This window comes from Cricetulus griseus, chromosome 2 (genome assembly GCF_003668045.3).
Source record: "Cricetulus griseus strain 17A/GY chromosome 2, alternate assembly CriGri-PICRH-1.0, whole genome shotgun sequence".
Classification (NCBI taxonomy): Eukaryota; Metazoa; Chordata; class Mammalia; order Rodentia; family Cricetidae; genus Cricetulus; species Cricetulus griseus.
Genome location: NC_048595.1, coordinates 15,734,061 through 15,746,373, shown reverse-complemented (window position 1 = coordinate 15,746,373; position 12,313 = coordinate 15,734,061). Strand labels below are relative to the sequence as shown.

Below are 12,313 nucleotides of genomic sequence, written 5' to 3'. Positions count from 1 at the left end.
ATAAAGATCTGTACGCAGCGGCTCCAAACTATCTTTGCTAGCCATCCGACATGGCGGGTGGACCAAAGACCCGAGCTAACATGGGGTTAGCTCGTTAAATTACAATAAAGCCTCATGCAGTTTGCAGCAATCTCTCAAATCTGCCTGGTGATTGAGGTGACCGCGGTCATGGCCTGGGACCCCTGATACCTGAGTTTTCCGGGGGGTCTAACAACCTTTGTGTCAACCCTTCTGGAACTAGAGTTACAGTCTACATTAAAATTTATAACTATCTGTAACTCTAGTTCCAGGGGGGTTGTCTGTGTTGTGTAAATTGTTGTGTAGATGCTGGGGTCCTTTTGGAGGAGGGAGGGGCAGCCAGTGCTCTTAACCACTGAGCAATCTCTTAAACCCCTGAATTTGAGACAGAAACTCACTATGTAACTCTGGCTGTCCTGAAACACACTATACTCACAAAGATCTACCTGCTACTGCCTCTCAGAGTGCTGGGATTAAAGGTGGGGAGCCCTCCCAGGCCCCACAACTGTGTTCAGCTTTTTTTTTTTTTCTTCGAGACAGGGCTTTTCTGTAGCTTTGGAACTGGCTCTTGTAGACCAGGCTGGTCTCAAACAAACAGAGATCTGCCTGCCTCTGCCTTCCTAGTGCTGGGATTAAGGGCGTGGGCCACCAATGCCCCACCAATTTTTTTGTTTTTATTTTTATTTGTTTTTAGGGTTTCTTTGTGTAGAGCTGGCTGTCCTGGCACTCCCTCCCCTCTATAAACCACACTTGCCTAGAATTTAAAGAAACCCACCTGCTTCTGCCTCCCCAAGTGTTGGGATTAAAGGCATGTGCCACCACTATTGGCGGTGTTTCACTTTTAATTAGTGTATGTAAGAGTTCTTCAGGCAAGTCTTCCCTCAAGGTTCTGCACCTCCCTACCCCTAAGGCCAAGGGGTGTGTGTGTGTGTGTAGACAAAGTCATTCTGTGTGTATAGGGTTATGTGTGTGTTTGTGTAGACAAAGTCATTCTGTGTGTATAGGGTTATCTAGAAGCTCCATCTAGCTTTTCAGCCTCACAAGTGTTATTACAGTTCTGACTCACCACACCTTGAGAAGGAGATCTTTTTTTTTTTTTTTTTTTTTCTTTTACAGACAGGGTTTCTCTGTAGCTTTGGAGACTGTCCTGGAACTAGCTCTTGTAGACCAGGTGATCACAGAGATCCATCTGCCTCTGCCTCCCAAGTGCTGGGATTAAAGGTGTGCGCCACCAACGCCCGGCTGAGATCTTTGTTTTTTATTTTCAACCCAAAACCCAACCACAAGTACCAAATCTTGTCTTCCTTTGTTAAATTAGCTAATGACTTTAGTTCAAGGTTACTGGGGTGGGGGAGGGGCAGATCCGATAAAGGAGGAATTTAGTGCTTGGATCCCCCGGGGCTTTTCCATGTTTAAAGTCCTGGAATGTCCTCTCTTTAGAGGTTCACTTACAAAACGCCGAGAGGTTTTAGCCTTTAGGTCCAAAGGGTAGGAGATGCAAAAAGGAAATTGTTTCACACCCGGCAGCTAGGGTGGGCCCTCCATAAACAATTAAGAGGTCAAAGTATAGACAAGTAGGAAGACAGCCTACAGTGAAGAATCAGTCCCGGACTTGTGCGTGCGCCACAAAAAACTCTGTGGCTCAAGACTGAGCGTCCCACTTCTACGACTACAAATCCCAGCATGTCTCGCACTCCGCGAGTGGCATGTCGCAGTGCAAGCTGGGATATGTAGTTCCGTTCCAGCACCGGCAAAGCACATAACGCCCCGTGACGTCAGAGGGCTCGGGGAAAAGGAGTCGGGATCCGCCCAAGCTCAAGTTAAATCATCCTCCAGGGAGCCCACGCTGGAGTCTCTGGCTGGCCGGGTTTCTACTGTTAACAGGTCCCACCCCGCTGCCCCGGTGGCCCGATGGTGTGCGTTGAGTACTCTTTGGCGTGACTTTGTCACAGTTACAGGGGAAGTATGGAAAGCAAGGACAGGCGCCGGCTCGTCAGAGCAGCGGACGGGGGCTGAAGCGTGGTTGCCTTCGCCACGGCAGTAAAGGACGTGGCAAGCAGCCTTTGGGCAGCTACTTGGCTTTCTTCCGCCCTTCGTATTATAGGCGCTCTCGGCGCAGGGACTGATGGGAGCACGCATGCGCAGGCTGTTGCGGGGCGTACACCTCCAACGTCCGCAGGCGCGGGGGCTGTCGGGTATCGGCGGCGGCGCTTTGCGGCTGGTCGCGCAGGCTGGGCGCGGGCGAGCGGGCGGGCGCGGCGGCTGTGGCGCGCGCGGGTGATTGACTGGTCCCCTGGCTAAGAGGAGCGCTTGCCTCTTTCGGCTGGCAGGTGTCGGAGCCCATTCGGGCGGAGGCGGAGGCGGCGCCGGCGGCCGCCCGGCTCGGCAAACGCTTTTTCGGTCAAGGCCATGGCTCCCCGGCTGCAGCTGGAGAAGGCGGCCTGGCGCTGGGCGGAGACGGTGAGGCCCGAGGAGGTGTCGCAGGAGCACATCGAGACCGCCTACCGCATCTGGCTGGAGCCCTGTATCCGAGGCGTCTGCAGGTGAGGCTCTCACGTGGCCGAGGCGTAGCGGGAGAACGACCACTGAGGTGCACGGTGCCCACGGTGCCGGCGTCGCCTCGCCTGTTGGTTTGCACCACCCGGGCTACGCAGCCCCCGGAGTGATGCGGCTGCCGGACTCTCACCCAGAAGATGGCGGTGGAGATGTTGGAGATAGGGCTTAGTAAACACCGGAGGGTTGGTCGCCCTTGGCCACAGTTGTGCCTTTCTCATTTGCAAAAGAGAAGAAACTTTGCGGCCGTGAACTTGGTTGCACTATGTCTCCCGTCACTGCACACTGAGAAGGCCCGATAGCCTAGGTATCGTTTGCAGAGAACAGCTTTAGAAAGACCTTTGGTTAACTTACGTCATCGGCCCCCTACTCTGATTGGCCGGCTCTTTTTGATGTGGTTCCTATTTCTTTTGGTCACCCTAACTCCACAGCACTTTACAGAGCAGCACTGCAAGTTGTTTTTCCTTTTGCTTGGTTCTTGAGCCTTTTCTCGACCTTCTCCGTTTGCGTTGAATCCTTAGCGGTAGAGTGGTTTTCCTACCTTGTAATCTGGTCCGGTGTGTTGAATCGAATTGATTGCGTTAGGCTTGAGCTAGGCATGCATGCGAGGTAGCTCCGTTGATTGGGGAGATGTGGAAGATGGGAGAGTCAAGTTCATGCATGGCCTCGGTGCTGCCTCATTTGAGATAGAATGCAAGTTTGAAGTTTCCACAAGTAAAGTAAGTGCGTCGTTCCGCTCTCCAGGTTTTGCTCATATGGACACTTGGACGCCTTTCAAAGTTCTGGAACGATCAGTCAGTGTGTTATGGAATATAAACAGCTTGACTGAGGGACTCGTTTCTCATTTGAAATGTACAGTACTAGTGCTGGAGATTTAGCTTGGGGTTAGAGTGGCTGTTTTGTACGCTTGAGGTCCTTGGTTCAATTCCGTACCTAGCAATAGTTCAATCTGGATTAGGCGCTGGTGCTGCCCTCCTTTAATCCTGTCTCGCTGGAGGCAGAGACAGGCGGATCACTGAGTTCCAGGCCAGCCTGGTCGACTTAGTGAGTTCCAGGACAGGTTTCAAAGCTACTAGAAACTACTGTCTCAAAAAATAAAAAATAAATAAAATAAAAAGAGTTAAGCGTGGGACTGGAGGTATGGCTAATTGAGGACCACAGTGTCATTTGTTCCCCCAAATCACATCAGATGGTTTAAAACCACCTGTAACTCCAGCTCCAGGGCAAGCAAAGCCATCTCTAAATACTGTGGGCACCTGTGCATCAGTACACACACTCTTAAACTTGGGCACATAAACCTTTTGAAAGTTGTAGGAAATCAAGTAGAATACATTGTATCTAGGGTGCTTTTTCTTTCTATTTTTGTAAGGCAGGAAAGTTTATTTTTGTGTTGGAGGATTTTTAAATTTTTATTTTTGGTTTTTCGAGACATGGTTTCTCTGTATTGCCCTGAGTGCTTGGATTAAAGGCATGAGCCACCAACGCTCTGCTTTTTATTTCATTTTATTTTATTTTTACAGTTTTTAAAAAAAATTATGTATAGTGTTCTGCCTGCCTGTATCCCTGTATGCCAGAAGAGGGCACCAGATCTCATTACAGATGGTTGTGAGCCACCATGTAGTTGGTGGGAATTGAACTCAGGACCTCTGGAACTATCTCGAGTCCCGGCCTTTTATTTTATTTTTTTGGTTTTTTTGAGATTCAGTTTCTCTGAAATAGTCCCTGATGTTCTGGAACTCACTCTGTAGACCAGGTTAATCTCAAACTCAGAGATCTGCCTGCTTCTGCCTCTTCTCAGATAATAGGTGTTTTCAATTGCTGTGTGGGTTGGGTGTTGGTGGCGCACACCTTTAATCCCAGCACTGGGGGGGGGGGACGACACGCAGGCGGGTCTCTGTGAGTTCAAGGCCAGCCTGGTCTACAGAGCAAGTTCCAGGACAAGCTCCAAAGCAATACAGAGAAACCCTGTCTCTAAAAACAAAAACAAAACAATTGTGTGGGTGCTGAGAACTGAACCCTTAACTACTGAGTCATCTCTCTAGTTCCTCAGTTCCTCTTTTTTTTTTTTTTTTGAGACAGGGCTTCTCTGAGTATCCCTTGGCTGTATTAGAACCCGGGTGGCTTCAAATTCAAGAGATCCACCTGCCAGTGCCTCCCTAGTGCTGGGATAAAGGCGTGCTGGCTTCCTCTTTAAGACCTTGTCTCACTAGATTGCCCAGACTGGTTAGAGGGGGGGGGGCGTGGGGGAGAGAGAGAGAGAGAGAGAGAGAGAGAGAGAGAGAGAGAGAGAGAGAGAGAGAGAGAGAGAGAGAGAGTGTAACAGTTGTCCCGGTAGTGGCTTTGTAGACGAAACTGACCTTGAACTCACAGAAACATCCTGCCTCTGCCTTCAGAGTGCTGGGATTAAAGGTGTGCAACACCAGGCCCAGTTTTGCCCAGCTTTTTGTTTGTTTTTGAGACATGATCTGACCTACATAATCTCTGCCTTCTGCCTTTGAGTGCTGGGATCAAAGCCATTTACCACCCTACACAGCACCGCTTTTCAGTTGGTGACCTGTAGATTGTTTTTGTCTGTTGTCTGCTCTCATGCAGACTGTGTGCACACTTGTTTACTCAGGTGTATCTGGGAGGGAAATGGTTGGGTAATGTGGCAACTGTCTTTAACATTTCAAGGAAATACTTTTCTCAGTGTTTCACAAGCAGTGTAGGAAGATTCCAATTTCTTCACATTTTTAACACATTGTCTGCTTTTTGTGGTTGATTTGCATTTCCCTAACTACTAACTGTGGAATATCTTTTGTTTTTGTTTTATTTTCCCAAGACAAGTTTTCTCTATATAAATAGTCTTGGCTAGGGGTTTCTGTATATGGGCCATTTTCACTCTCCTCCCCCTTTTTTTGAGGCAGGGTCTCACCTAGATAAGGGTGGCCTAGAATTCCTTCCTGCTTGCCTCTGCCTCCAAGGCATGTGTGCCACCACACCCTGCCTTGAGGACTTTATATTTCTGAAATTGCTTTAAAAAGAAAATCACAGGGTCTGTGGGGCAGGGGTGGAGGGGAGGGAGAAGGAACTGAGATTACCATGTAAAAGAAGGTTGTTTCTAATTTAAATTTAAAAAACTAAATAAACTACACTATTTTTCTTTTGTTTGTTTTTGTTTTTTGTTTTTTGGTTTTTTTTTTTTTTTTTTTGTTTTTTTTTTTTGTTTTTTTTTGTTTTTTTTTCGAGATAGGGTTTCTCTGTGTAGCTTTGGAGCCTATCCTGGCATTTGCTCTGGAGACCAGGCTGGCCTTGAACTCACAGAGATCCGCCTGCCTCTGCCTCCCGAGTGCTGGGATTAAAGGCGTGCTCCACCAACACCTGGCTAAACCACAGGTTTTTAAATTTAAAAAAAAAACACAGGGTAAGAACAATGGTACTAAGTTCTCAAGATTCCCCTCGGTATGGGTGGATGGGTGGATGGGTGGATGTGAGTGAATGAAGGTCTGAGAACAGCTTGGAGTTTGTTCTACCACCATGTGGGCTCTGGGGATCAGCCACTGAGCCATCTTTCCAGCCTGGTTTTTATTTTTGGGGTATCAGACTGTGTAGCTCAAACTGTCCTTGTTGCTCCCTTTGCCTCCAGCAGGCTTTGTCACAGCCTACTTATGGTGTAAACTTCTATTCTCACAGTGTATCCCTGTCCATCCTGGAACTTGGTGTGTAGATCAGGATGGCCCTTGAATTCAGCGAGATCTACCTGCCTCCCTGATGCTAGGATTAAAGACATGCACCACACTATGGCTGGTTTAGGAGGTTTATGCTTCAAACCCAGTGTCTTGTCCTGCTTGATTGTTGCCTGTCTATCTAGCAAGTCTACTCGTAGGATGCTGAGGGACAAGACAGTCAAAGTGCTGCCTAATCCTAGGCCATAGCTCATCACTAGGAGTTTTTTTTTTTTTTTTTAGACATTCTCATTGAATAGCCCTTCTTAACCTTGATATTCCAGCTTTAACCTTTTTTGGAGTTGGGATTATAACTATTTACCACCTTGCTTTGTGCACCCCCAACCCCATGTTTTCTCTGTGTAGTCTTGGCTGGCCTGGCACTCTGCAGACTAGGCTGGCCTGGAATTCAGAGTCAGAGACCTGCCTGATTCTGTCTCCCAAGTGCTGGAAGCTGGGATTAAAGATATGTGCCACTACCTGTGACCAAGGACATTCTTATATTTTTGGTTGTGAGCCTATCCTTTAACAGCCCAGCTATCTCCCCAGCCCTCCAAGGACATTCTTTAAAAGAAAAATCAAGGCTGGAGATGTGTTTCAGTTGATAGAATGCTTGCCTAGCATGTAGGAGCCCTATGTTCTATCCCCACTTCATAAACTGGTTGTAATCCAAGCACTCGGGAGGCAGAGGCAAGATTGTTATAAATGCAAGATCAGTAAGTCTCTTTGTAGGGCTTCACAGGCCAGCAGAAGCTACAGAGTAAGGCACTGTTGTTGACTATCTCTAGCTGTGGTCCCATTCCAAACCCCGCCTAAACCTGCCAAGAGTTGGCTCCTCCCCTGAGCCTACAGAGTACTTAAGTTCTAGTCCCTCGAGGTGCCATGTGATTTTTCTCTTGCTTTCTTTCCCCAGAATCACCGGGAGTTGCTTTGCTCAAATTAAATCTGGTCTTTGTAATTCGGCCTGATATGACTGATTGCATTGGCAGAGAAACCCAAGGTGTCTGTTTGTGCCTCAGCTGTGCCTGTCAGCATAGGTTCTATCACTGAGCTGTAACTCTTAGTTTTTGTTTCTTTATTTGGCAAGGAAGGGTAGGTAAGCTGCTTAGCTTGTTTTAATTTGAATGCCTTATGGTACTAGGAAGGGCCTCTTCAGGCCCCGAGGAGGTCCCTGTGTGGCAGCCTTTGACTCTGCTGCCACAGTGAGCTGGCTTCTTGTTCCAGTAGTCTTTTAAACACTGATTTAGTAGTTCATTTTCCATGAGGAATCTTTCTTTCTAAATTGCCCCAAGGAGTTGAAAGCTTTAAATAAAAGCTGCTGCTTTAGTGCTGTCAAGTGTTTTTATGGCAGCTCACCTCTTAGATGAAAGAGGTAAATAGAGAAGTTCAGAAACCTTTGGAAGGAGTAGCCTGTGCTCAGCGAGAGCAGGGAAGCCTGTCTTGCATCACCAGAGGTAAAGGAGAGGTGGGGTTTTTTTTTTGTTTTTTTTTTGTTTTTTTCCGAGACAGGGTTTCTCTGTGGTTTTGGAGGCTGTCCTGGAACTAGCTCTTGTAGATCAGGCTGGTCTCAAACTCACAGAGATCCACCTGCCTCTGCCTCCCGAGTGCTGGGATTAAAGGCGTGCGCCACCACCGCCCGCTAAAGGAGAGTTCTTGAGCTAGGGAGATAGCTCAGTGGGTAAGAGCACTGACTGCTCTTGCAGAGGACCTCGTTCACTTTAGTTCTCAGGCACCTGCAACTCAAATTGCAGGAAATCTTACGCCCTCTTCTGGCTTCCAAGGGCACTTGCATGTACATCAGTACATAAAGCTTGCAGAAACTTGAGCTGAGTAAGCTGGTGGACCGCTACAGTGCAGATTCAGATTCGTTGTCTGCATAAAGCCTTTTTGTGGCGACTTGCTGCTGTCAGATTGGGCCTGCCTTCTCAGTGGAGGTCTCCTGCTACCTGATCTGGCCTCTGACTTCTCCAGTCTCTCTCTCTCTCTCTCTCTCTCTCTCTCTTTCTTTCTTTCTTCTTTTTTTTTTTTTTAGAGACAAATGGTTTATCTGTGTGGCTCTGATTCACTCTGTCGAGCAGCCTGCCTCTGCTCACGAGTGCTGGGGTTAAAGGGGTTGCACCACCACCACCTCCCAGCTGCTCCACACCCTCTTTAGCTTTTCTACTTTTTACCCAAACATTCAGGTGTGCTGGAAAACTGCCCTAGCCTGGTTTCTTAGCCTTATCTTCCCACTTGCTGTCCTCTGCCTGGAATGCTTTCTTGTCTTCCTGCACTGAATCCATTCCACCTGCCCTTGGAGACTCCCAGCAGACACCACTGCCCTCCTGTGAGGTTTCTGCCACAGCGCACTATGTCTCCTGTTACCAGAGATAGCACTTGTTTTTCTGAAGTTTTGTGCTTACCAGTTTGTCATTCCATTTTTAATGACTGGGACTTTGTCTTTCATCTAAGGTATCTCTAGTCTGTCATTTCTAGTTGTGCAGATCCGCCTGCGTCTGTCTCCCTGGTGCTGGATAAAGGCTTGCGCCACCACTTGCCTGGCTTGTCTTTGATTGTCATAGCTAACTTAAACACCTGTTCCTTAGGAAAGTCTAAAAGTTCTTAAAATTCTGTAAAGAAGTGTGCTGGAGCCGGGCGTTGGTGGTGCACGCCTTTAATCCCAGCACCCAGGAGACAGACGCAGGCTGATCTCTGTGATTTCGATGCCAGCCCAATCTACAGAGCGAGTTCCAGGACAGCCTCCAAAGCAATTCAGAGAAACCCTGTCTCCAAAAACAAAACAAAAATAAATAAAAGTGATAAAGTGCAAGTATTACAAAGGAGGTGTTGGAACATTCTGGAGGGCTGCCATGCTACTTTGTCCTGGAGGTGAGCAGGTCCCCAAATGTGAGTTGGTTAGCTGAGAATTTCCTGTTTGACTTTGAAATGCCTCTTCAGTCACCTGAGTGCTGACACAACATTTTCTCCAGAATGATCGATCAGCTTCAGCAGTTGTATAAAATAACTGTTAATTCCCTAATCTGAGGTTTTGTAGTAGCTGCCTACTTTATGGTAGTTTTCTTGACTGTGAGCTATTTGAACACTGCTATTTTCTAAGAATTTAAGAACACTCCATTTATCTTTTAGGGATATTGGTGTTTTGCTTACATATGAAGGTATGTCTGTGGGAGTGTTTGATCCTTTAGAGCTGGAGTTACAGAGCTTGTGAGCTGCCATGTGGGTGCAGGGAATTGAACCTGGGTCTCCTGGAAGAGCAGCCAAAGCTCGTAACTGCTGACTCATCTCTGTAACTTGATTTCACTTTAAACTTGTTTGGATTTAATGGAGAATGTGATGCATCCCTGTGTGTTCTGTTGGATGGGGTGAATGGCTACGTATGGGGGCTGTTAACAGCACTTAAGCCTCTTTCAGGGGTTGTGATTTCACTATTGAATATGCTAAGAAGCAAAAACACCTCAGGGTTCACTTTTTTGTTTTGTTTTTGGAGACTGGGTTTCTTTGTAGCTTTGGAGTCTGTCCTGGAGCTCTGTAGACCACACTAGGATAGAATTCACAGAGATCTGCCTTTGCCTCCTGAAAACTAGGATTAAAGGCGTGTCCCATCACCACTCCCGGCTAGAATTTTCTGTCATTTATTTTTTTTGTTTTTAATTATTTCTTTAATTGTACTTTATGTGATTTGGCGTTTTGGCTGCATGTATGTCTATGTGAGGGTGTCCGATCCTCTGGAGCACCAGTCACAGACACTTGTGAACTGCAATGTGGTGCTGGGAATTGAGCCTGGGTCCTGTGGAAGGGCAGCCAGTGATCTTAATCACTGAGTCATCTCTCCAAAAATACTGTACAATACTCCGATTTTTGAATAAGAAATGCAGTTTAGAAGCCATCATGATGGCATACACCTTTAGTGCTAGCATTCATTTCAGGAGGCAGAGGCAAGGCCAGCCTGGTCTACATACGTATGTAGAGAGAGCCTATCTCAAAAAAAAAAAAAAAAAAAAAAAAAAGTCCAGAGAGATGGTTCAGTGGTTAAGAACACTGGCTGCTTTTCCAGATGACTTGGGTTCAATTCCCGGCATCCACATGGCAGCTCACACTTGCCTGTAATTCTAATTCCAAGGCATCTGACACCTTCACACAGACATACATGCATACAAGCAAAGAAAAGCAAACAAACAAACAAAAACAAACCAAACCAATACACATAAAATAAAAGAATAAACCTGTTAAAAAATTGAAAACCAAAAAGAAACATATTTAGGCTTCGTGCCATATCTGGCACAACTCTTGGTGTGAGCATGCCATTTTAGAAACACAGACTTTGAGAATGTATTGCATCTCAGTAAATGAACACACCAAAATTGGTTCACAGCTGGGCTGGTTGGGTTGTGGGGACAGAAATGCCCACTGTAGTAGAAGAGCTTGTCCTTCCTCCCTTTCAGTTACCGCTTACGTTCTTAGGGTAGGTGCTTGTTTCGTTTTGAGTGATGATTTGGCTGCGCCTCTCAGGGGCAGTTGTGAAGAACATAGTGTCCCAGGAATGTGAAGATGCCAGGCACATGGGGACTAGGCATCTGCCACCTGGCCAACGCTAGGAGTTGATTTTGCATCAGCGTCAGAGCTGCACCTGAATCTAATGCTGTTTCAGTGAATAAATGTCCTGTATTTATTAACTGGCTGTACATCCTGCCAGATCCACCACCTGCTGCTGCCCCCAAATGTAGTTTTTAACTAAATCTCTATCATTCTGTTTATCAATAAGACTTGGGACACAGAGCCAGGGATGAGGAGCAACTAGCTGACTTCCCCTCTTTGCCAGCACCTCAGAGAGTCCTTCCACTCTGCCAAACAAACAAAAAAGAGTGCCACAGTCAAAAAGTCCCTCTCTACTACTACTTTGTGTGCATCTTTCTGTCCTCTCAGATTCCCTCTCTCTATGGTTATACTTTCTGTCAACTAGTTGCTGACTCCACTACTAACCCAGGGTTGATTTTATTTAATTAATGCAAAAATAAACTGGAGGTTTACAAGGTGATTCAGCAACAGCTGAGTCTCCAACTGTTCTTGTGCTTTGATGGAGACAAAAAACATTCTTATTGGTGCACATAGCTACAGTACTCATGGGCTATGTATAGGGGAGAGCCGTTATTTGGAAAGCTCTTGTTGGTCTGAGTCCCCTTTAAATGCTGCATGCTGGAAGGAAGGCAGCTTCATGTCAGCAGTGGTGAGATGGTCTATTTGTTTATTTGAGACTTAATCAATAGTATTGGTCTGAATGCCTTTAATTCCAGTATTCAAGAGGCAAAGGCAGGTGGATCTCTGAATTTGAGGTCAGCCTGGTCTCCAGAGCAAGTTTCCAGGACAACCAGGACTGTCTATATAGAGGAACCTTGTCTCCGGAAAACAAAAAAACAAACAAAAGAACTTAAAGCCAATCACACTCATTGACACATGCCTGTAATCCCAGCACTTGAAGTGGGAAGCAGGACAGCCGGGAGTCAAGGTGGCCTCAGCTTAAGGAGTTTGAGGTCAGCCTGGGCTACTTGGGATCCCGTCCAAAGGCAACAAAATAAAATTAACTTACAGATATGGTGTACTTGCCTTTAGTCCCCAAACTCAGAGGCAGAGGCAGGAGGACCTCTGAATTTGAGGCCAAGCCAGGGTGACACAGTGAGACACCCTGTCTGTAAGGAGGTGAGGGTGGGGTGGCAGCAGGCAGAATTACAAAGGCCAAACAATGCAAGTTACCCAAATCTCCTGCTTTAACTTTTAAACGTTTTATTGAAATTTTTAGGTCACAGACTTTTTAAAAGCCATTTGAAACCAGATATAGAGCTAGTTTAGTGGGCATGACTTAATGTGTAGAAGATGGGAAAGAATGGGGAAATTAACCTACATCAGGAACAGGAGACTAAGAGCCAAGCTGCCCAGAGCAGCTGCTTTCTGAAAGGCCCATAGGACTGTCTGCAAATCACATAATTTGTTTATTTATTTTTTATTTAAAAATTTTTTTTGTGTGCATTGGCATTTTGCCTGCA

At 46.5% G+C, this 12,313-nt stretch overlaps 1 protein-coding gene across 7 annotated transcripts in view; it reads left to right on the top strand.

The window, feature by feature from the left end:
- The first annotated feature begins 1,801 nt into the window (after nt 1-1,801).
- The window catches only part of Usp48 (ubiquitin specific peptidase 48), a 69,813-nt gene continuing 59,301 nt past the window's right edge, over nt 1,802-12,313 (top strand). For 4 of the 7 annotated variants that reach the window (XM_027399765.2, XM_027399763.2, XM_027399764.2 and 1 more), the window contains exons 1-2: nt 1,810-1,934; nt 2,349-2,561. In XM_027399765.2, the coding sequence (XP_027255566.1) occupies nt 1,930-1,934; nt 2,349-2,561 (218 nt within the window). In that variant the 5' untranslated portion in view covers nt 1,810-1,929. Of the gene's footprint in view, nt 1,935-2,240; nt 2,562-12,313 lie in introns of those variants that run through there. The other 3 variants (XM_027399767.2, XM_027399766.2, XM_035439500.1) reach the window with 3 other exon arrangements.